The sequence below is a fragment of the Oryctolagus cuniculus genome, chromosome 7, assembly GCF_964237555.1.
Source record: "Oryctolagus cuniculus chromosome 7, mOryCun1.1, whole genome shotgun sequence".
Classification (NCBI taxonomy): domain Eukaryota; kingdom Metazoa; phylum Chordata; class Mammalia; order Lagomorpha; family Leporidae; genus Oryctolagus; species Oryctolagus cuniculus.
Genome location: NC_091438.1, coordinates 155,740,056 through 155,764,910, shown reverse-complemented (window position 1 = coordinate 155,764,910; position 24,855 = coordinate 155,740,056). Strand labels below are relative to the sequence as shown.

The following is a 24,855-nucleotide window of genomic DNA, read 5'->3' as shown; positions in this document are numbered from 1 at the left end:
GAGTGGATAGTTAGATCAGCCACATTCATAAAATCTAGCTGTGCAGACCCCCCTAAGAAACCTGTTTTAATGCACAAATAAAGGTTTTTTTTTTTTTTAATTAATTCACAGGCTTTATTGGGGACAAATAAAGGGTTTTGCATATAAGCTCGTGATCTAAAAACACTTCATTTCCTAATGTTTCCTTCAAGGCAGTTTAAAAATATGCATCCTAAACATTAATCTCACAGTGATGCTTTTTTAAAAAGTTTCATCTTGGCCGGCGCCGCGGCTCACTAGGCTAATCCTCCGCCTAGCGGCGCCGGCACACCGGGTTCTAGTCCCAGTCGGGGCGCCGGATTCTGTCCCGGTTGCCCCTCTTCCAGGCCAGCCCTCTGCTGTGGCCAGGGAGTGCAGTGGAGGATGGCCCAGGTGCTTGGACCCTGCACCCCATGGGAGACCAGGAAAAGCACCTGGCTCCTGGCTCCTGCCATCAGATCAGCGCAGTGCGCCGGCCGCAGCGCGCCGGCCGCGGCGGCCATTGGAGGGTGAACCAACGGCAAAGGAAGACCTTTCTCTCTGTCTCTCTCTCTCACTGTCCACTCTGCCTGTCAAAAAAAAAAAAAAGTTTCATCTTGTGGTCAGTGCTGTGACGCAGCGGGTTAAAGCCCTGGCCTGAAGCGCTGGTATCCCATATGGGCACCAGTTCTAGTCCCGGCTGCTCCTCCTCCAGTCCAGCTCTCTGCCATGGCCTGGGAAAGCAGTAGAAGATGGCCCAAGTCCTTGGGCCCCTGCACCCATGTGGGAGACCCGGAAGAAGCACCTGGCTCCTGGCTTCAGGTCAGCTCAGCTCTGGCCGTTGCACCCATTCGGGGAGTGATGCAGTGGCTGGAAGTCTTCTCTCTCATCTCTCCCTGCCTCTGCCTCTCCGTAACTCTGCCTTTCAAATAAATAATATAAATCTTTAAAAAAATTGGCCTAGGAAAATAATTGCCTGTTACCAAGATAATTTCCTGTGCCTCCTGTAGTTTGTGTCAAGGTCTGATTGCTTGTGAAAACAATCATCTAAAAGATGGAAGGTTCCCCTTCCACTCTAACATTCCGTATCAGCTTTAAATCTCTTAGTTACCACTCCAGCGAGTGAATGAGCTTTGTTTCATAATGATCTCTGATCCCATTTTAATTAAGCACTTTAAACCTTTTGACATTTTTGGCAGCTTTCCCAAAATCGAATTCTAAATTAGTGTCTTTGACCTTGAGCTAACTTTGGGCTGTTCCAGAGGGCCCCAGAACTTCTCAAAGGGTCTATCAAAGACTGTTAAACTAATTATTCTTCTTTGATATGATGGGAAGCACTGTCAAGTAATAAGTGATATTTCATTTTCTTTTAGTTATACGGGTGTATAAGTGTTATTAATATGTGCTTCAGAGCCGACGCTGTGGTGCAGTGGGTAAAGACACTGCTTGTGTCGCCGGTTCGAGACCCGGATGCTCCACTTCCGATCCAGCTCCCTGCTAATGGCCTGGGGAAAGCAGTGGAGGATGGCCCAAGTGTTTGGGCCCCTGCACCTATGTGGGAGACCTGGGTGAAACTCCTGGCTCCTGGCTTTGGTCTGGCCCAGCCCTGGCTGTTCCAGCCATCTGGGTAGTGAACCAGTGGATGGAGGATCTCTGGATCTCTTTCCATTGTCTCTCCCCCTCTCTCTGTAACTCTGACCTCCAAATAAATAAATATTTTAAAAAATAAATGCTTCAATATATTAACAGATGTCTATTATGTTATCAGTCATAATTCTGGTTGTTATGCGTCCTTACTCAAGGAGGTGGCCTCCCTGTTGAACCGCAGTCCTATACAATGTGTTATCCCTCTTGGCAATTATTTGGCTCCCCCTGATCTACGTAAGAAAAATTATTGAAAACCACTGAGAGATAGAGCTATGTAAAAGTGACTACTGTGTATATCATAATATAACGGACTAACCACGGGTTTAATTCTACCATATACTGAAACTCCACTCTCTGCTCCTGTTGGGTATATTTACTTTTGTAGGCGGGATGCCCCAGTAGGGATGCTTGGACACAGGGCTAGCAGGAGGTCAGTGAGGGCCAGGATATTTGCTAGCTTTGGGGTCATTGTTGGATTGGCAGCCTCTTGCTACATCAAAGAGTCAAATGCGAGTTGCCTGGTGAGATACAGGACTCGGATTTGCTTCCTTTGTGCAGGGCCTTGTGCCGTGTATGATGTGACTATGGTGAATGAAGCAATGAGAAGAGATCTGTTATGCTGGGAAGGATCACAGGCTCCATCGCAAAAGCTTTTATCGCTCAGTGACACTCAGCAAGGTCTCTTGCCAGGAAGGCCATGGATAACGGACCTGCCCTGGACTGCTGGCCAAACACGGTGGGTTCTGTGCTGTTGCTCAGACCACCTGCTACCTTGGACGCATTCCTCTGGGGAAGTAGAGACCCAGATAGGCAAAATGAGGAAACAGGCCACCTGTTTCCCCAAGTCTCACCTAGATCCTGGAGTCATTTGATTCATTCAGTCGGGTGCCTTAAGCTTAGCTTCATGGTCCAACACGGCCAGGAAACCCAGGGTTGTTACATTCCTACGAATTTCACTTTGTGCTTTCCTGTTTGAATGTAGTGCCTGTCACACGTGCCACCTGTTGCAGGTTACCTGCTAACCTTTCTGCAGAAGTCCACCCCCTAACTGCAGTGGCCCAACACTGCGCGATACTCAGTGACCGTGCAATCCCGTCCAGATGCCACCACGCCTTGCACCAAAACTCTGCCTGCCCCGCCTTGGACTGACACGCCCTTCTTCCTGGGCTGGTAGACTTCCTCATTCGGAAGCTCGGCCTCCATGGCTGTGCAGGACTATCCCATATGACAGTTTTCAGTGGAAGTCGTTGTTGGAGAACAGCTCTCTGTGTTGTTACCGAGGTTGGCAATGACATTCACCTGCTCCTTCGTCCCATGGCCATGCCCGTCACGTTAGCCAGAGCAAAGCTGTGCCTGTGGGTCACACTTTTTTTTTTTTTTAAGATTTTTATTTCTTTATTTAAGAGGTAGAGTTACAGACAGTGAGAGGGAGAGACAGAGAGAGAGGTCTTCTATCCTCTGGTTCACTCCCCAGATGGCTGCAATGGCTGGAGCAGTGCCGATCTGAAGCCAGGAGCTGGGAGCATCTTCTGGGTCTCCCACGTGGGTGCAGGGGCCCAAGCACTTGGGCCATCTTCTATGCTTTCCCAGGCCACAGCAGAGAGCTGGATTGGAAGAGGAGCTGCTGGGACTAGAACCGGCGCCCATATGGGATGCCAGCACTGCGGGTGGAGGATTAACCTACTGTGCCACGGCGCCAGCCCTCCGTGGGTCATGCTTTTTTAAGTTTGGTTGTTGGAAAGGCAGAGAGAAAGCGGTCTTTCATCTGCTGCTTCATCTCCACATGTGGGAAACCAGGATGGAGTTCTTGGCCCTGACTTCAGCCTGGCCCAGTCCTGGTTGCCCTGTGAGAGATAAGCAAGGAGGTCGGTACTCCCTCTTCCTACACAGCCTGTGGAGCTGAAGGTGGCTCCTTAAGGTGCAGCAGAGGTTTCCTGCCCAAGGTTGAGGCTCACGTCCAGGGCCTGGGACCTGGGAGCCAGCTGCAGGGCTTTGTCTCTGCTGGCACAGGCCTCTGGGGTCCCCCTGAGCCCCACAAGCGTTTCCCCTTCCATCATCCTCTCAGGCAGCTGTGAGAAAAAAGCTGAAACCTGCAACCAAAATCAGACTTGCAGAGCAGCCAGCTCGGGCAACTGACAGGCGCTGCTGGGTGTAAATCTTCAGTTTGCTGAATAAACTTGCTTTTTTTTTTTTTTCCTTTTTCAGCCAGACTGAGTATTTTAGTTAACAAAATTAAAATTAAAAATAGCGACCAGATGTGAAGAAATTGCTGAGCATACAAAAATAACAAAACCATGAAAACTGAAGGGACTTCAAAAAGCTGGTGAGGAGTGGCGTAAATAAAAAACAACAAGTTCATTCTGGTATAAAAATCCTGTTGAAATCCATGTATACCCAGGGTCTTCAAAAAGTTCATGGAAAATTGGTATTACGAAAACTTCCAGCGTGGATTTTTGTACCAAAATAAACCTATCTTTTAGTGCATTTCTGAAGCACACTCAGAGCCTGCATACGGAGCGACGGGGACCAGAGGGGAGACGGGGCTTGGGTCACTGCCGGGAAACTCTGCAGCCGGGCAGAACAGAACCTCCAGGAGCCAACACGGAGGCCCAGACGCACTGGCTTCCCCGGTATTGGAGCGCCCATTTGAGTCCCGGCTGCTCCGCTTCCAATCCAGCTCCCTGCTAATGCGCCTGGGGAAGCAGCAGAGGATGGCCCAAGTGCCTGGGCCCCTGCCATCCAGGTAGGAGACCTGGATGGAGTCCCGGCTTCAGCCTGACCCAGACCTGGCTGTTGTTGCCGTTTGGAGAACGAACCAGCTGATGGAAGAGCTCTCTTTGTTTTCCTCTTTCTCTCCGATGCTCCACCTTTTAAATAAATAAACAAATCTGAACAAAAAGCCTTGTGTAACCATAAACAACCAGCTAATATATCTTTATGTGATAAAGAACTTCCCAACAAGGTAACCGAACAATGTAATTTTATGACAGGAACTAACCAAATAGCTCATTTTGCTTCCTATTTTCTCTGTACATACTTGGCTCTGAAGATTGTCTTCAAACACCGCGTCACATCCAGTCTGATTTTCTCCAACTCATGACTTGCCTTACGTTCAAATTCTAGATTTCTCTCTTGCCAGCCGAAGGGCCTTAAGGAGCAGAGGGCTGTGGAGGCTGACTTGTGTGACGTCTCTCTCCAGCATCACCCTCCAGCCTCAGGGGCTTTCTGGCTGTCAGGGCTGCTCTCCGCCCCTGCCTCGGGTCACAGCCCCTGAGCTGACCCCCTCTGCAGCCCCTGCTCCCTGGGGTGGGGGTGGGGGTAAGGGTGGCATCAGCAGCCCCTCTCCCTCCCTTGCCTGGAGGCCGGGATTGGGGTTGAGTCTCTGTTATCTCCTTTGCACTCTCTCCCCTTTCGCTTTCTAAACCGATTTGTCCAGATAAAGGCCTTCCAATGCTCCATGCCCACCACCCAGAAAACCCACACGTGTTTATTTTAGCCTTGTCCGGGGCCATTCCAGGGCCCTGCTGCAGACACCACCAAGATCTATCATCTCAGGTTCTGTGATTTTATTTCAACCTCAGCCTCAGTAGAACCTGCTCAGAGCTTGTGGGCTGGATCACCCCGCCCCTAATTCTTCCCGGTTCTTGTCTGAACAACTGACACAGTCAACCCAGAGAAAGCAGAGACCCAATCGGATCCACTGGGCGGGGGCCAGGAGGCTAATCAGAGTCACTTCTGATTGGCTGTTGGCGATGGGAGGGAGCAAATGTGATTACAGAAACCAATAAAAGCCCCTGGGGAGGGAAAGGCCAGACCCACAGCCTTGGATCCCAGAGCGGCCGCCTGCTCCCTCCAGAGCGCCGGTGCTCTGCCGGCCTTCCCAGAGCCAGAGTCTCCGGCCTCCACGAGGAACCACACCAGGCCTCCCCTCAGTCTCCGGGGCGAGACAGCACCAGACGGTATGCAGAATCCTCCATCTTCTTCCTTTTCAAAGAGTTTTAAACTTGTGTTTGACTTTAAATTTTCTTGAAAATCCTCAAGAATCCTACTTATTTTCGCGTGTGGCAGAAATGTGGGGCCTAGGGATATTGAGAGTAGGACGTCCTATGGCATAGACAAGTTGCAATCATGTGATAGATTTTACTTTAAATTAAAAAAAAAAAATGCTTGTTCATTCATCTGAAAGGCAGAGTGACGAGAGGGAGAGACAAAGAAGCAGATCTTCCATCTGCTGGTTCACTTCCCAAATGGCACAACAACTGCGGCTGGGCCAGGCTGAAGCCAGGAGCCGGAAACTGCCCCAGGCTCCCACATGGGTGGCAGGGGCCAAAGCACTTGTGCCATCTACCGCTGCTCTCCCAGGCTCACTAGCAGGGAGCTTGATGGGAGGCTGGGATGCCGGCGTTGTAGGCGGCAGCCTGACCGGCTTCATCAAATTGCCAGCCCCTCCTTTTAATTTTTAGACGTCAGTTTTGGCTCACTTGTGGTAAGTGGGCCCATGGACGGGGCGCAGTGTGCGATGATTCAATGGTGCACAGACCACAGCAGGGTCGTTCGCATTTTTCTCCATTTATCTCTGCGTGTGGAGCCCTTGAGCTCTCTGGTTCTTAAACACAGGGTCGTTTGTCCTGAGCTAGAGGCGCCCCCACTGTGCTGTGGGACACCCCGACTTGCTCCGCTCTCTGCTCCCTCCCACTCACCCCTCCCAGCCTCTGGTAATGGCTACAGTCAGAAGGACTTTTTTTAAAGCTTCCACATACTAGAGAGAACATAGATTTTCTTTCTGTGTCTGGCTTATGTTACTTCCTAATGTCCTCCAGTTCTATCCATTTTGTTCCAAACAACAAGATTTCACTTATTTTTTTTTTAAAGGCTGATTTATTTATTTGAAAAGCAGAGTTAGAGAGAGCACGAGATCTTCCATCCTCTGGTTCACTCCCCAGCTGGCTCTCATGACCAGGCTGAAGCCGGGAGCTTCATCCGGGTCTCTCACGTGGGTGCAGGGGCCCAAACACTTGGGCTGCTTTCCCAGTCGCCTTAGCAGGGCGCTGGATCGGAAGTGGAGCAGCCTGGATTTGAACCGGCGCCTGCATGGGGTGCCGGCACTGCAGGCGGTGGCTCTATGGCGCTGCAGTTACTTATCCAATCATCTGTTGGTAGTTATGCGCATGTCTGGAGTTCACTGCCAGCCCCCACCGAGCCTGTCTTCATGGAGTCTCCAGTGGAAGATTAACTCCTTTTCTTTTCAGAGATTTAAACGTTAAGACTATAGCTTTCTCCCGAAATTCTCAGGGATTCTTTCTCATATCTTGGCCTGGTAATTAATTATTTCATTTTTGAAGCAGCGAGTTCCCACCTACTAGATTACTCCCCCTGATGCCAGCAGCAGCTGAGCCAGAATCAGAAGCCAGGGTCTTCATCTGGGGCTTCAGTATGGGGGCAGACACCCAACTACACGAGTTGCACATTAGCCGGACTAGAGCCCTCAAACTCCACATGTGGTGTGGGTGTCTCAAGTGAGGTCTTTACTGCTATGCCAATTTTCTACCCATGGTTAACTTGCATTTCTTTCCAAGAAATGTCAGTTCCCATCATTTGCCCATTGAAAATTTTTAGCACAGATTTTATAATTTGAAAGACAGGAGTGAAGCGGGTGGGGGAGATCTCCTATTTGCTGGTCCACTCCCCAAATGCGCACAACAACCAGGGCCACACAAGAGAGAAACCAGGAGCCAGGAATTCCGTCTGAGTCTCCCCTGGGCTTGGCAGGAACCCAGGTATTTGGCTCATTATCTGTAGCTTCCCAGGCACAGAGACAGGAAGTTGTCGGAGAACAGGAGGTGGAGGCACCCTGATGGGATAAGGGTGGCCCACGTGGAAGCTTAATGGGCTGTGCGGCAACACCTGGTCCCGCCCATTTTTAAATTGAGTTATCCGATTCTATGGCTGTCAGCTTCAGGTCATTGTATGTGGCGGGTATGAATCCTACGTCAGATGAATGGTTGGTAGATATTATCAGCTGTTTCGTCCCCAAATGGCCACAGCAGTCCTGGCTGGTCAGGCCAAAGCCAGGAGCCTGGAATCCCATCTGGGTCTCCCACGTGGGTGGCAGGGGCCCAGGTACTTCTGTCTTTGCTTTCCCAGGCACTTTAGCAGGGAGCTGGATGGGAAGTGGGGCAGCCAGACTTGAACAGCTACCTGTCTGGTGTGCTGGCGTCCCAGCCTGCTGTGCCACGACGGTGCCCACCACGGGTATTTTCTGAATTCTGCTTCTGAAGAGTAATTTCCTTTGAAAGTGTCCTGTTAACTTGTTTCTTCATAATTCTTGCAGCCCAATGTTGATATTTGCTTGATAATAATAGCACTAATTGTATGTTATTAAAACATTTTAGCTTTCAAGTTTGAAAATGATTTAAATTTCCCAGATAACTGTTGGAACTGATGGTGCAGCAGGTTAAGCCACAGCTTGGGATGTCCATGTCCTACCTCTGCTTCCAATTCAGGCTCCTGCTGACACACCTGGGGGCCAGCAGATGATGGCTATGACCCGCTTGGCCAGGGTGGAGCTCCTGGCTCCTGGCTTTGGCCTGGCTCAACGCCAGCTGTCATGGGCATTTGGGGAGTGAACCAGTCTCTTCCTGTCCATCACTCTGCCTTTCAAATGAACAGATTAAAACTTTGATCTGAGTCTACTGACCCATGACACGACCATTTCCATTGCTTTAGGGCCTTGAATGATGGTCAGGTGAGGGGATTTGCAGTCAAGTTCCCTGGGCCTCACTCTCAGTGGACCCAGAATTCAGTGGCACAGTGCTTGGGATGGATGGGCCATCGCTCCCCTGATCCCCACTTCAGTGCTTGTGAGATACACCCAGTGTCCAATGGGCTGGCGTGTGACTTGTGGCCAAGAGGCGCAGAGGAGACCTGGGCAGGGGGTGCTCAGGAGTCCCTGGCAGCCCATAGTGCCACCCGTGGGGCCCCAGCAGGCTGGGGTTGCCTGAGTGGCTCCTGACCGGGTGCCTCTTCCCGAACGCTTCCCAGGGTTGTTCTCAGCGAGACAGGATGAGCACCGGGTCGCTGCCCACGCTCGTGGATCTGGCGCGGAAGAGCCTGCTACAGAAGGAGAGCCTGGCCATCCCGGCCCTGGAGCAGCTGCCCCCCCAGATGTTCCCGCCTCTCTTCGAGGACGCCTTCACCGCGAGACTCAAGGACACGCTGAAGGCCTTGGTGCGGATCTGGCCCTTCGACACCCTCCCACTGGGGGCCCTGATGAAGGAGCCACAGCTGGATATCCTGAAGGCCGTGCTGGACGGGCTGGACATGAGACCCACACGGAGGTCTGGCTGCAGGTGAGAGTGACCCCGGAGTCCAGGGAAGAGACAGCTGGGGCCAGGGACAGGCTGCAGAGTGGCCCAGGAGCTTCCGGATACCAAGGAGGCAGCAAGAGAGGCCTTGCCCCTGAGCTTCCTCCTAGGGCAGCTTAGGTTGGTCGCAGCGAATGAGAGCAGAGGGAACGCACACCTGGCTCTTCCCAGAAGTACTTCCAAGTACTAGAGAGCGGGGACCAGGCAGGAGCCCACGGGAAACGGGGAGGAAGGAAAAGCAGACCTAACAAGAGACGGGAGGGCGGGGCAGCTGCTGTGCGGGGTGTGGGGTGCCCGGCTCGGAAGTTCGCTCTGCCCAGACCTGAGCTCTCCCTGTATTTTCCACCGTAGGAGGTGCAAACTGCGGACGCTGGATTTAAGGAGCATTCATGGGGCCTTCTGGAGCGCCTGTGTCCATGCCTGCCCTCCAGGCCTTGTGGGTAGGATGCAGCCGGTGCAGCACAGCCCAAGGATGTGCGCCAGGTCGGCTGTGAAGGTGATGGCAAACCTCTGCCTCAGCGATATAATGCCCAATGAGTTCCTGGCGTACCTGTTCCAGTGGGTGAAGAAGAATCCGCGCACGGTGCACCTGTGCTGTCGCAAGCTGAAGATTTCGGCGACCTTCCTCTACAGCATCCGCAAACTCCTAGACCTTCTGGAGCTGGGCTGCATCCAGGAAGTGAATGTGCGCTCCACCTGGCATCTCTCCACCCTGGCCAAGTTCACTTTTTATCTGGGCCGGATGAGCAACCTGCAGAAGCTGTGTCTGTCCCACATCTGCGTATCCACCGACAGCTCCCCCGAGGAGCAGGAGGAGCACATCTCCCATTTCACCTCGCAGTTCCTCAGGCTGAATCGGCTTCGCAGGCTCCACATGAGAGGTGTCAGCTTCCTGCAGGACCACCTGGACCGGGTGCTCAGGTGAGGACGCAGGGCGGGCCCTCTCCGCAGACCACAGGAAAGCCTTGGCCCCAGCAGAGTGAGTGAGCATCCACTGAGTGCCAGCCACCAGCCGTGGACCCAGGCCACACAGTAGAATGTCAGTGCCTGATGCACGGTCTCCCAGGAGCACTGAGCATAAGGGGTATGTCCTAGGAAGGGAGCCAGCTCCTGGGGGTGTCTGGGAGTTCTCCTAGGATGCCCGAGATGCTGGAAGGTAGGTAAGTGTGAGGAGGGGACTGAAAAGGGGAAGCAGCATCATATTTGCACACCTCAAAGTGTAAGCTGTGCACCTGTTCCCTGTGTAGCAGGGAGGGGCCTATGGCTAGGGCCCTGAGCTCCAGGTACGGGTCAGTATCATGGGAGAGGTGTCTGATTCAGGGCTGGAGAGCCGATAGCTGTGAAACGTGGTAGATGCTTTGCTGACCCAGGGGTGTGGGCGAGCCGTCCGGGGCTGGCAGCCATATTGCTACTGCTGGATCTTGCCGGGGTTTGACTCGTATTCGCGTCTCCCCCTGGCCGGGTCTGGCCCAGTCGCGTGAGACTCTGCTCCTTCTCCACAGTCGACAAAAGGGAGCTGTGGAGGCTTCCCTGAGCTTGACCCAGGTGCACAAATGACCATGGCGCACAAATGACCTTTAAGACTCAGCTTAAAGGGGGCTGACCTGCGGGACCAGCATTCTGGGTGTTGGCCTGCTTGGATGTCAGAGCAGTCTTGGGCTTTGGGGCCGGGACCAGCGAGCTGTCTCCCACCCTGACGTCATCCCCCAGGACTAACACTTATCTGTCCTCAGGTGCCTGAGCGCCCCCTTGGAGGCTCTGTCCATAACCAACTGCGTCCTCTCAGAAGCAGATCTCGTGCACTTGTCCCAGTGCCCGAACACCGATGAGCTGAAACACCTGTACCTGAGCTGCGTCCCGCTGACCAGCCTCCGTCTCGAGCCCCTCCGAGTGCTGCTGGAGACCGTGGCGTCCACCCTCAGGACCCTGGACTTCCTGGACTGTGAGATCACCGACTCCCAGCTCGATGCCCTCCTGCCTGCCCTGAGCCGCTGCTCCCAGCTCACCACTTGCTGTTTCTATGGGAACAAATTCTCCATGGAGACAATGCAGGGCCTGATGCGGCACACTGGCAACCTGAACAAGCTGAGGTTGGAGCTTTACCCCGCTCCCCTGGAGAGCTATAACGCCCAGGGTGTGATCCAGCGGGCAAGGTTCTTCGAGCTTTGCCGGGACCTGCTGGGGATCCTGAAAGAAATTCGGGAGCCACAGGGGGTCATGTTCAGTACCCGCCCCTGCCGGAACTGTGACAAACGTGTATTGTACAGCATGGATATGCCCTATCAGTGCCAATGCCCTGAGCCTGCGTAATTGGAGACATAAATTAAAAGCTTCAGGGCACTTGCAAGTGGGAACTTGCCTAAAGAGAGCACACTCCAGGTTCAGTGTGAGAGGGGAAGGGGCGGGCACGAAGCAGGAGGTCTGGCAGCCTGGGGGGTGGGCGGCGGCTGTGTGAACTTGGGACTGCAAGGGGCCCTTCGGACATGGGTGTCAGGACCGACTTCTGGAGCGGGGTTCAGGTTGCCGGACACGGGTGTTGGCTGTGCCTGGGCAGTCCTCAGGAAAGCCAGAGAGCGATCATCTGACCAGAGCTGTGTTGTTTTTTTTTTTCTTTCAATGTAAAGTAGGTTAACTTTGTTTTCTATGTTTGGTTCTCGAAATTACATTTTTCCTTAATATCAGATAATAAACAATAAAGCAAACCTGAATGTGTAACGTCTGGTAACCTCCAGGATGGGTTGGCCTGGATTTCCTGATGAAACCCCCCGACAGAAGGTGGCTGTGAGCTTTGGCCCTGGAAGTCTCGGCATCCAGTCGCGACGAAGCCATTTCTGTCCCTTCCGGGCGTCTGTCACCTCCGGTTCCCGTGGTGGCTCCTCAGGGTTAATGCCCAGGAGGGCTTGTACGGAGGATGTTCAAGCTCTGGGGGACCACAGGTTTCTCCAAGGGAACCAGGGCAAGTGCAAGGTTTGTAGGGACAAAAGGAGACATGAAGGAAGTGGGTATGGCCTCCATGTTTGTGATGCCATATTTGTAGGGGGGAAGATTTCCAACTTTTGATGGGCAAATATTTCTCTCCTGAGCTAAAAGAGTTTGAAGAAAAAAGACTGAGATGCAGGTATCCATTGCAGGCTGGGATCTGGCCGAAACCAGAAAGCAGGAACAGTATCTGGGTATCTGAGTCTCCCATGTCGGTGCAGGGGCCCAGTTTGGGATGCCAGCATTGCAGGTGGTGGCTTAACCCTCTATACACGAGCCCCCAAATAGCTTTTTGAAAGGCAGAATTTACTGTTTACTCTGGCTTCTGGAAGGGAGCTGGGGACCCAAAGTGGGGGTCAGTGCTGCCTGTCCTGCCTTCCTCCAGGGCACATGGGGGCCGCGACACAGCAGGTGAAGCCACTGCTTGGGACGCCAGCATCCATGTTTGAGTCCCGCCTGCTCTACTTCCGATCCAGCTTCCTGCGAATGCACCTGGGAGGTAGCAGGTGGTGGCTCAAGTAGTTGGGCTCCTGCCACCCACATGGGAGCCCCAGGACTCAGTCCAGGGACCCGGCCACTCGGGCTGTCATTCGCTGCTCCCCAGGTTTGTGTTAGCAGGAATCTGGGTGAAGAGTGGAGCAAGCTGGAAGTTGGACTGAAGCGCTCGGAGGCATGAATGCATCATGCTCCCTGCAGCTCGGGGATCAGCTGCCAAGCGCCTGCCCCACTTGGCTTTCTTTGTGATTCTGGAATTGGGCAACATTTGCTTAAAACAGAGCAAGAGTTCTGAGCTGAGCAGAGATGGGTTTTACAAAAAAACAGAAAGGGACCGGTGCTGTGGCGTAGCGGGCAAAGCTGCCGCCTGCAGTGCCGTCATCCCTTATGGGCGCCAGTTTGAGTCCCAGCTACCCCACTTCCGAACTAGCTCTCTGCTATGGCCTGGGAAAGCATAGAAGATGGCCCAAGTGTTTGGACCCCTGCACCAGAGTGGGAGACCCAGAAGAAGCTCCTGGCTCCTGGCTTCGGATCAGCTCAGCTCCAGCCATTGTGGCCATCTGGGGAGTAAACCAGTGGATGGAAGACCTCTCTCTGGCTCTACCTCTCTCTGTAACTCTGCCTTTCAAATAAAATAAATCTTAAAAAAAAAAAAAAAAGAAAGCAGAAACAAAGAACTGGCGTGGACGCATCATTGCCAAGTCTTTCTTTGTAAGGCGGGACCAGGGAGATAGAAATTCTTTGATTGGTTAACACCATATTATGTCAGGTTACTCCTTGAAAGGATTAGGGAATGTCAGGATTAAGACTGGGAATAAACTGGTCTGGCTTGAGCTGTTATCTCTCACCTTGGAAGGTCAGATAGCAGCTTACTTTCTGTTTGAGCTTTAGCCTGAGTGACTTTGCCTAGATTTTGGGTGTGGTCTCTTGGGGCCGCTCACAAAACACTGGTCTGAAAAAGCAGCAGCCTACACTAACTAGAAGCTCAGATGATCCTCTCACGGGTTGTAGGGATCAGCTGGGTTGACGGATGCCTGGGCAGCAGCCTGCCGTGGAAGAGCCGTGACCCTGAAGCACGCTGTCACCCGGTGGCAGCCGTCGTGACGTCGGGGACATGTGACGTCAGCCAGGCTCGTCTCTCCAGCATCACCCTCCAGCCTCAGGGGCTTTCTGGCTGTCAGGGCTGCTCTCCGCCCCTGCCTCGGGTCACAGCCCCTGAGCTGACCCCCTCTGCAGCCCCTGCTCCCTGGGGTGGGGGTGGGGGTAGGGGTGGCATCAGCAGCCCCTCTCCCTCCCTTGCCTGGAGGCCGGGGTTGGGGTTGAGTCTCTGTTATCTCCTTTGCACTCTCTCCCCTTTCCCTTTCTAAACCTTGTCTAGATAAAGGCCTTCCAATGCTCCACGCCCAACACCCAGAAAACCCACACAGGTTTCGCCTGTCCTGGGCCATCCACGGGGTTCCCGTGGAAGATCCCAAGCCCGGCTTCCCCGCCTCCACCCTGGGCGATTTCCTCCAGACAAGACACAACCTGAGCCTGGCAGATCCATCACACCCTCGGGGGAGCCCCTCTACCTCCCTGAGGCCACCACTTGCGTGTCCCTCTCACGTCCTGGAAGAAGAGGGACCGGGTGCGAATCGCAAACTCATGCAGGCACCCGAGGGTTAACGCACTTAGAGATTATTTCCTTGGACACTGAACAGGTGCCCCACCCAGGAGAGCAGCAACCTGGGATGGCTTCAGCTGGGGTCTGCTTCCGGGACCACCCACACCCACACAGGGCAGCCGGCAATGTGTTGTCCCCGATGAAGTCATCCGCTGGTTCACTCCCCAGATGGCCGCTACAGCAGGAACCAGGTTAGGCTGAAGTCAGGGCCAGGGCTCAGACTACCCTGGTGTCTCACATGGGTGGCAGAGGCCCCAGCACCTGCACCCTCCTCTGCTGCTTCCCAGGTGCTTAGCAGGGAGCTGGACCGGAGGCAGGGCAGCCGGCACCCAAGGCAGCGCTCTGATACGAGATGCTGGCATTGCAAATGGAGGCTCAGCCCGCGGTGCCACAACGCCAGCTCCGGCAAGATGGTTTTTCCAGTGTGGTTCACCTCTTTCATTTCTCCTGCGGCCTGGGCCCCCCTGGAAGAGTGCGACCTGCAGGTGGTGCTGGCTGGGTGCCGGCAGAGTTGGACTCGCTGGGGAGCCGGAGCCACTTCAGAGGCCTTCTCTGCCCACCCAGAGCTGTGCCCAGACACGGGAAGCATCGAAGCTCCCCACGGCGGGGGGTGGTAGGGGTGGGGGTGGTGGGGGTGGGGGTGGGGTGGCAGGGCTGGTGGTGGGGTGGTGGGACCAGATCAGCCTGCCAGGCTTCAAGGGGGCAATGGCCCCAACGTTGAACTCTCACTGGGGTGGGGGGTTGTCATGGCTCTTTGTCTTTGTCACAGGTCATGCCATTCTGGATGACCCCTAAACAGTGTGTCTGCAACTCCGGCCACAGAATAAACTCTTGTACCCACTGCCGTATCTCACCCATAGTGGGTGCTATCACTGTGCCATTTTTATTATTTTTATCTTAAAGATTCACTTATATTCTGAAAGGCATAATGAGAGACAGAGATCTTCCATCTGCTGGTTCATTCCCCGAATGGCCACAAATGGTTGGGGCTGCGCCAGGCTAAAGATCCAGGAGCCTGGAACTCCAGCTGGGTGTCCCAGGTAGGCGTCAGGGGCCCAAGTAGTTGGGCTTCCGCTGGCTCATTAGCAGGGAGCTGGGTGGGAAGAAGAGCAGCGAGGACACAAACCATTGCTCTGCTATGGGACGCTGGTGTCGCGGGTGGCAGCTTTCCTGCTGCTCCCCAACACTGACCCCTAGTGGCACTGGCGTGAACGCCCCGTCGCAGTTTCTGGAGTCAGGACAATCCCTTGTCCATCATCGTGTTTCATGGTTAGCAATAAAATCCCATTCCGTAGCTCTCTCTCTGTCTTCTGAATAAGTCGGCCGATCAGGCTGGGGGACAGGCGGCCACAAGGCAGCCTGATGCCTCCTCTGGGAGCTACCCTCTTGCCAACTCGCTCAGCCCACCGAGTCTCCGGGGTCGTGACCTTGGCTGTGCACCCTGGCCCCGGGGAGAGGCTTAGGAGCAGCCTGTGTGGGTTCAGAATTCCATGGGCAAGCCTGCGTCCTTATGCCCTAACGGCCCATGGCCATGTACAACGGAGAAAGCTCGAGTTGGTGGGCCTGCGTAAGAGCGGGGGTGTCTCCGCTGCTCTGTGGCCTCAAGGGTGCCCTGAGTTACCATCACACACCCAGCGTGACGCCTACCTTGGCCCATGAACATCTGTGTGGTTTCCCGGCGTGGCTCTGCCTAGGGCTCCTTTAAAATTCCCAGGGGCACAAGGTCTCTTCTTTGGGGGTGTGTTCTCAGGAGGCCATCAGCCTGCCCCGGGGAACCCCAATGTTGACTCGTTCTGATGAGAAAATTACAAGAGCATTCAATTTTTTTTTTTTTTTTTTGACAATCAGAGTTAGACAGTGAGAGAGAGAGACAGAGAGAAAGGTCTTCCTTTCTTCCTTCACCCTCCAAACGGTTGCCATGGCCGGTGCACTGTGCCAATCTGAAGCCAGGAGCCAGGTGCTTCTCCTGGTCTCCCATGAGAGTGCAGGGCCCAAGCACTTGGGCCATCCTCTACTGCACTCCCAGGCCACAGCAGGGAGCTGGACTGGAAGAGGAGCAACCAGGACAGAATCCGGTGCCTCAACTGGGACCAGAACCAGGGGTGCCGGCACCGCAGGCGGAGGATTAGCCAAGCAAGCTGTGGCGCCAGTCAGAACATTCAATTTGCATAAAAGGTCAGCCTAGGAGAAGGGTAGAGCATTCTGGCAGTTACAAAAACTGTGGTTTGGGGTAGAAGCCGCCATTCTCATTTTAATGGTTATAAGAATGGCTGATTCTGTATTTCTCCAGAGACGCCCATGGTTGGGATAGACCACAAAGTCTTCTAAGCAAGTTTCCAGCATTCTGCTGAGTAGGAGGTTCTGGCACATGCTAAGAAGTCAATCAGGGCCGGCGCCGCGGCTCAATAGGCTAATCCTCCGCTTAGTGGTGCCAGCACACCGCGTTCTAGTCCTGGTCGGGGTGCCAGATTCTGTCCCGGTTGCCCCTCTTCCAGGCCAGCTCTCTGCTGTGGCCCGGGAGTGCAGTGGAGGATGGCCCAAGTGCTTGGGCCCTGCACCCCATGGGAGACCAGGAGAAGCCCCTGGCTCCTGGCTTCGGATCAGCGCGGTGCACCGGCCGCAGCGGCCATTGGAGGGTGAACCAATGGCAAAGGAAGACCTTTCTCTCTGTCTCTCTCTCTCTCACTGTCCACTCTGCCTGTAAAAAAAAAAAAGAAAAAAAAAAAAGAAAAAAAGAAAAAGAAGTCAATCAGTTTGGGCCCACATTATGGCGCAGAAGGTTAAGCTGTCTGTGACACCGGCATTCCAGACCCGAGAGCTGGTGCAGGTTCCAGGTGCTTCTCTTCCCACCCAGATCCTTGCCAATGCACCTGGGAAAGCAGCGGATGGTGGTGCAGGTATTTGGGCCCCTTCCAGCCACGTGGGAGACCCGGATGGACTTCCAGGTTCCTGGCTTCAACCTGGCCCAATCCCTAGCTGTTATGGCCATTTGGAGAGTGAACCAGCAGATGGAAGATCTCTCTTTCCCCTCTGTCTCTCCCCCTCTCTCTGTCACTCTGCTTTTCAAATAAATACATGATTTTTTTTAAAAAACAGAAAAAGTCAATTTTGCTTCCCCCTGTCTATTTCACCCAGGGCCACTGTGCAGTAATCCAATTGGCCATTTAAAAAAAGATTTATTTATGTAGTTATTGAAAGGCAGAGTTACAGAGAGGCAGAGAGAGAGAGGTCTTCTATTCTTCTATCTTCTAGTTCACTCCCTAGATGGCTGCAATGGCCAGAGTTGAGCTGTTTGGAAGCCAGAAGCCAGGAGCTTCTTCCGGTTCTCCCATGTGGGTGCAGGGGCCCAAGCACTTGGACCATCTTCTGCTGCTTTCCCGGGCACATTAGCAGGGAGCCAGCTCGGAAGTGGAGCAGCCAAGACTCGAACTGGTGCCCATATGGGCTGCCGGCACCGCAGGTGGTGGCTTTACCCACTATGTGACGGTGCCAGCCCCCAATTTGGCCATTTTAAATCTATTTCAGGCCCGCCCCTTCATCATCTTAGTCTACCAGTCGGTCCCCTGTCGCCAGCCATCAATGACTTACAGCTCTGCCACTTGCCCCTGGTTCGCATCTGAGCCAAATCCTCCCCCAGCGGGGAGAAACACTGAGCCCACGTCACACAGGACCCTGTGGAGTCAGAGCCGGGTCTGATCTCCCCATGATGGACCCGACAGGGCACTCGGTTTGGTGCAGGGCCATCTCCGGAGCAAGGCCATAATCCCTGCTCAGTGTCCGAGAAGGCCCAGGTGTGCGGCTTTCTCTGACTGCGCTGCCCCCTTCAGCCTCTGATTTGAGGGACTGGAAACAGGACTCCGTCTACCAGCTTGAGGCTCGAACCAACTCAGTCCCTCTGTCTGTCCCCATCCTGGGGAAGTCCAGTGTCCAGAGAGCACTGGCCTTTTCCTGGAAAACGCTGACCCTGCTTCCTTCGTCCCAGGGGACCCCCCCGGCTGCAGCCCCGCGGGAAGCTCAGCCTCGCCCGCCCTCCGCCTTCCGTGTCTCTCCCTGCTGCTTCTCACCTTAGCGGCCCTGGCTGCGAGCCAGGGAGAACTCGTCCCAGGACTCTGCCTAACGTCACGCTTCCCCTTCTCTGCAGCTCTGGAGCGTCTGCCCAGGGAGTCACCGTCAGCAGCCCGAGGGTCTCAGGAACCGCGGGTCGGCCCCGGGGTACCAACAAGCCTGGTAGGTTCTTTCTAGAAATTCTTCCGTTTCCAATTAAGGTCGGACATGGGGACTGCCAGATTTGCCTTCGAACATGACTAGGGTCCACTAGGTGGCGCTGGAGAGCCTCCCGCCCGGCTTGATCTATAACCAGGCTGTGCGCTTCGCAACCAGCAGAGGGGAGATGGGCTGAAAACAGAGAAGCCAAGGGGTCCTCTGGGCAGGAGGGGGGTCCTGTTTCCAGCCAATCAAATCAGAGGCCTAAAGTGGGCAGTGCAGCAAGAGAAAGCCAGCCTGCCGGCCGTGCGCACCTAAGCCTCCTTGCTCCAGAGGTGGCCCTGCACCAAACCGAGTGCCCTGTTGGGTTCTTCGTGGGGAGATCAGACCCGGCTCTGACTCCCCAGGGTCCTGTGCGATGTGGGCTCAGTGTTTCTCCCCGCTGGGGGAGGATTTGGCTCAGATGCGAACCAGGAGCAAGTGGCAGAGCTGTAAGTGCTGTCATTGATGGCTGGCGACGGGGGACCGGGCGGGGGTGCTGGAGTGCAGCCGCTGGCGTAGATGGTTCAAGGGTGGTGGCAGGGGCTGGCCGTGTGCTGCTTCGGGCTAGGCCACCGCTTCTGACACCAGCCTCCCAGGTCAGAGCATGGGTTTGAGTCCCGGCTGCTCCTCTTCCCACCCAGCTCCCTGCTAAGGTGCCTGGGAAAGCAGCAGAAGGTGGCCAGAGTACTTGGGTCCCTGCCACCCATGTGGGAGACCCAGACAGGGCTCCTGGCTTCCCCTGGCCCAGCCCTGGCTGTTGTAGCCATTCGGGGAGTGAACCAGCAGACGGAAAACCTATCTCTCCCTCCCTCTCTGTCACTCTGCCTTTCAAATAGATAAAAAGAAATCTTTTAAGAAAGTGGCTGGTGGCAGACTTGGTGCCTAAAGCCCCGTCCCCTCCCGCGCCCTGCAGTTCCCTCCTTGGTAACCGCTCTCTCTGCTCCCTCCTCTGATCTGAGCACCCGGGGGCGGTGCCCCTTCTCCATTCGTTATCACCCTGGTGTCAGAGCACGGACGCCTGGACCTGGGGAGCCCCACCAGCAGAGCGCGGATGCAGGACGTGTGGTCGCTGGGCGAGCCACCTATGGGCCGTGTTCTCGGGTTCTCAGCCGTGGCGAGGCCGGGCTGTGCTGCAGGGAGTTACTGCTTCGCTTTCCTTTGGGTGGTGGTCATGTCGCTGTCGTCACTCCATTTACTCCCCCCCACCACCACCGCTTTACACTTGGGAAAGCAAATGGAAGAGAAAGAAGGACGTTTCTGGATTACAGATGACCACACACAAGGCAAAAGTAGGCTTCAGTTCCAACCAAAATGGAAACAAGCATGAACGAACCTGCACATGGTGCGGCCGACAGCCCTGCCAACTGCGCACGGTGCAGGTGACAGCCCTGCAAACCGTGCCCCACTCCCAGCGGGGGTCCCTCACCACGCGGGGCACAGTGGCCTCCCCATCTGGGGGCACACCTGAGTCCACTCCCCCCACTCAGAGGGGGGTCACATGACCGGCACATGCATGCATTTCAGAGTTAGAGGGGCAGAAGAAGAAGAGAGGTCTTCCACCTGCTGGTTCACGCCCCAAATGCCCCCAACGGCTGGGGCTGGGCCAGGCTGAGGCCAGGAGCCCAGAACTTCATCGTGGGTGCAGGGGCCCAGGCACCTGGGCCGTCTTCCACTGCTTTCCCAGGTGCATTAGCAGGGAGCTGGATCGGAAGTGGAGCTGCTGGGACTTGAACCAGTGCCATATGGGATGCTGGCGTGGCAGGCGGCAGTGTTAGCCTCTACGCCACAGCGCCAGCCTGTACTTTCCTCCTTCAACAAAGCACAGGGCCTGGTTGCTCAGAGCCTGTTCGGGGATGCACTTCGGGGGGCTCCGTAGGGACCGGGCACGCAGCGGGAACTCAGGACCTGTGTCTTGACTTCGTTTTCCCACTCAGCAGGAAGCCCCCACTCCTTCAGCCTCCCGCTCTCTCTCCACTCACAGGAAGGGGGGGGGGGCAGGACCAGAGCACACCGCAGGGCTCAGCTTCTGCAGGGTGGCGGCTGCCATTCAACCAGGATCCCACCCAGCCCCTGGCCCCTGCAGCCAGCAGAGGGGCGGTGGGAAGCGCCAATGAGCGGGAAACAGCCCCGGTGCAGCACTCTGGCGCCATCTGCTGATCAGTGTGGGTAGTGCAGCCAACATTGCAAACCTTGCTGGACTGCACCAGTGCTGTGGCTCCTGCCTTTGGTTCAAGTCCCGGCTGCTCCACCTCCAGTCCAACTCCTTGCTAATGTGTCTGGGAAAGCAGCAGAGGATGGTCCAAGTCCTTGGGACCCTGTATCCGTGTGGGAGACCCGGAAGAAGGTCCCAGACCCTGGCTTCAGCCTGGCCCAGCTCCAGCTGTTGTGGCCATCTGGGGAGTGAACCAGCAAATGGAAGACCTCTCTGTCTCTCTCTGTCTCTCTCTCTCTCCCTCCCTCCCTCTGCCTCACTGTAACTCTGCCTTTCAAATAAATAAATCCTTAAAAAAAAAAAACAAAAAACAAAAAAACACTGCGTCTGCCCTCAGCGGCCTGGGTTCCACTCCGGCCCCCGCTCCTGAGTCCTGCTACTGTAGGGGGCGCTGGCTCAAGCTGTTGGCTCCTGCCACCCACGTGGGAGACCTGGATGGAGTTCCCAGCTTCTGGCTTCAGCCTGGCCCTGCCCTGGCTGGGGTCCGCATTTGCAGAGTGAACCAGAGAGGATGGGAGATCTCTCCTTCTCCGTCAGTCTGGCTGGCTGTCTCTGTCTCTCTGCCTCTGTCAAAGCCTGGGATTCTTCCCGCGTCCCCAGCATCGCTCGGCGGTGCGAGGGCTCCCGGGTGAGGACTATTCTGTGAACTTGGCCCCTGGCCTGGGCCGGCGCCAGCTTTCTCTTTGACATGAAGTCTGTTAGAGGAGAGATGCGCCCTACTTTGCTGAGGTTCCAGCCAAGGGCTCAGCCTCCTTGGAAATTCCAGTGCTTTCTTCCTCCCTGGAGGGCAGGCGTGAAGGCAGCTACTCCGGCGGACTTTAATGAGCGGCTCCTGCCTGCTGTATTTTTCCAAAACTTTTCCGACCTCTGAAGACCCCTGATTTCTCAGCAAAAAGAAACAACATCAGCAAAAAAAGAACTTTTAAAAATGTACTACTTTTTCTCCTTTGTCTTTTCCTGAGGCAAGGGAGACATGAATTGTTTTTTGATCAGAAGTTCTCTCTCTCTCTCTCTCTCTCTCTCTTTTTTGGCGGGGGGGGAGACAGAGACAGAGAGCTTCTATCCACCGCTGGCTCACTCCCTAAATGTCCACAACACCCAGGGCTGGGCTGGGCGGAAGCCAGGAGCCAGGAACACAGCCCAGGTCTCTCGTGTGGGCGGCAGGGACCCTGTCCCATGGGTCGTCGCTGCTGTTCCCTGCGTCTGTATTAGCAGGACGCTGGACTCGGGGGGCCAGAGCCGGGTGCTGACCCCAGGCGCTCTGATACGGGAGCATCCTTGCTGACTCCTAACCAGCAGACCGGACACCTGCCCCTTTGCTTAGCACGGAGACAGCCTACCCGCGTACTCACTGTGACTTTTTTTTGCAACTATTCAGGGAGAAGGCGCAAACCAAAGCTATTGAGAGAGGCAAAGGAAGAGAAGGGGTCTTGAGCCCTGCCAGGTTTGGGCCGGGAAATAAAAGGGAAAACTCGGAGGAACGCAACGCCATTTCCAAGGTCAGAGAGAAAGACAGCTGAGAGTCGTGGACTCTTCAGCATTTTAGCCAAGTGCTCTCTCTCTATAACCCGGTTATTATTATTTTTTAAACTCCCGTTGGCTTAACTCAGATCCGACTGCAGGTCCGTTTGTGCTTCGTGGCCGTGCACGCAGCCCGTGGGATGCATGGACTGGAGGAACCTCAGGACAGACTTGTTCATGGTGTTGGGCTTCGTGTCTTGCAGGAGCTCCAAGCTGATTTTCCGTGTTGTTGTTTACTGGGTCTGTCTCGGACAGGGTCTGGTCAGCGCGATAAACAAATCCATTAGGCAGGCGGCTGGGTTTGTTTTGTCTTCTTTCCCGCTGCACTCGGCCTGACACGGGCTTGGCCAAGCTCTTTGAGTTTCTCAGCAATTCATTCCCCCACGGTGGCTGCTCGTTCTGAATAAAGATGCATGCCGGCCCTCGGAGGCCCTCGGAGCGGCTGCCTGGGAGCTGCCTGGGAGGAGTGCTGGAGGGAGATAAATCAAAGAGCTGTCACCTCCCACGGCAGGACACTGAAGGCAGCTTCAGACACAAAGAGGAGCTTCTCTCCCCCTGGGGCTGGAGTGAGAGCTGCCGCGGGGAGCTGCAATGGCCGCCTTGGTCCCGCTGGAGCAGGGAGTGGGGGGGAAGACGGGCAGGGCCTCTCCTCTCTGCAATGCTGTCCTGTGCCCAACCCCTGGTCCCTGATTCCCCCGTTGGCTCCTTCTCCTCCTCTAGGTCTCAGCGTCAGTGACACCTCCTCCAAGCAGCCTTCCCCGACCACACACACACACACACACACCCGCCCCATTCCCATTCTCCACTCTGCTGGTTTCCTCCACGGGACCCACACGTGACCGTCTGCCACGATGCACATTCTTGTTTCTTCTAGACGGCCAGCTCCAGAGGGCAGGGCTCTCCCTGCTTAGTCACCCACGTGGACTCCGTGGGGAACGCAGGTCTAGCCCGTGCCTGGTACACAGGGGTGATGTTGTTGTTGAAACCTGGGTGGTGGTACCGGACCCTCCCCCGGGCCCCTGCCTGCATCTTCAGAACCAAGAAAAAGGAAATGCAGCGGTCAGGCAGCAGTAGACCCCCAGCGGCCTTATTATACCGAGGCCAGGACAGGGGGCTGCGGCTCAGTGCCTTCTAAGCCCCCTCCCCAGTGGGACTTGCCCACCCGGGCTGGGCTGAGCTGGAGGATGACCAGGGGGAGGTGAAGAGTGGGGGAGGGGGGCAAAGAGGAGAAGGTGTGGACTGGGGGCAGGGGATCCGTTGTCCTCGGGGACACTGGGCAGTGGGGAGCAAGTGAGCTCCATCCTCCTTGGGCTGTCTCCTGCCGACCCTGGCCAATGACCGCACACCAGGCTCACCGGTTTCCAATGCAGCAAATCTCTGCAAATCTCCCTGTCACAGCACCCAGGGCTCAAGGAGAGGACTAGGCCCTCAGCAGGGCAGCTGCATGACTTCCAAAGAAAAAGAGCAGAGGTGAGGAGGGGGAGGGGGCTGGAGCAGGCAGAGCTGCGAGGGGAGGGGGAGGTTCCAGAGGTTCCAGCGTCTTCTCCAGGGTCCCCCATGCACGCAGGAGCTGCTCCCAGGCAGTCCTGCAACAACCCCGTGAGGTGGTGCTTGACTCTCCCAGGTACAGTGGGGGAACTGAGGCCAAGGTCACTCGGCGAGGCAGTGGGGGAGCCTGGGCTTGCAGGGGGCTGCTGACCTCAGGAGGGGACACGGGGCCAACCTGCTGGGCCACATCATTCATTCATTCACTCATTCCCCCACGTTGCATGGGACGGATGTGGGTGATCCTGTGTCTGGCTGGGAGACTGCCTGCCCTGCCCATGCAGGAGGTCACGAGGTCGTGGCACACCATGCCCCCTGGGAAAGACCCTGGTTGAGGACTCAGCACTCTGAGACCCACACATGACCTGAGTGTCGGCAGGCAGCAGGGGCCCCAGGCACATTTCCCCCACCCCCGCTTCCTGTTGAGGGGCCTTGTGATTGTCAGCTAGGTAAACAGCTCCCAGGTGTGGCCTGGACCCATAAGGACCACCTGGAAGGCTACATGGGCTATGTGACCTTCAAGCTGATTGGAGAAGTATGGCTGTGCCAATATCGGCTTTATCCTATAGAATCAGCAGTGCCCTGAACTAGCTACGCCCCCTCTGCCTGCCGTTTAGAAGCTCGTGCCTGGTTGTTAATACACTTGTCTGGAATGCTTCTTGTCGAAGAACGCCATCACCCCACCATCCCGGCAGTGCAGGCCTCACAGGACGAACGCACAGCTGGAGGCAGTTCCACCTGTCTCATTCTCTGTCCCCATGGGCCCAGGGGCCACACTCCTGGAGCACGAGGTGCCCTCCCAGAGGGTCCCCAAGGGCTGGGAAATGAGGCCAAGGCCCTGAGCACTGGGGAATCCGTGTCAGGGCACCCCCACTTCCATCCAGCAAGTGCAGCTCAGCAAGGGCCACCCAGAGGCACAGAGCCAAGCACCGCGGGGGCCTCAGAGCTGGGCCAGGCCCAGGCCTCCCTCCCTCCCTCTCTCATTCACTCATTCATTCATGCATTCATCCCGCATGTGCCCAGCACTGCCCCGCAGTCCAGGCCACAAGCACAGACCCTGTCTCTGCACTCACAGAGGAGGTGGGAGGCAGCAGAAGACAAGGCACTGGCCCCTTATAGGAAGGAGCTTCAGCGAGGAGAAGGCAGAGGCCGTGGGGGCCGGGTGGGTGTGGCCAGGGAAGGCCTGG

General features: G+C 55.5%; 1 protein-coding gene across 1 annotated transcript; it reads left to right on the top strand.

Moving 5' to 3' along the window:
* The first annotated feature begins 8,694 nt into the window (after nt 1-8,694).
* LOC100351361 (PRAME family member 20-like) lies at nt 8,695-11,630 on the top strand. Its single transcript, XM_051834359.2, has 3 exons — nt 8,695-8,993; nt 9,360-9,929; nt 10,742-11,630. Exons 1-3 carry the CDS (start codon nt 8,707-8,709, stop codon nt 11,316-11,318), a joined length of 1,434 nt encoding a protein of 477 aa, XP_051690319.1. The 5' UTR covers nt 8,695-8,706; the 3' UTR covers nt 11,319-11,630.
* Nucleotides 11,631-24,855: the final 13,225 nt, after the last annotated feature.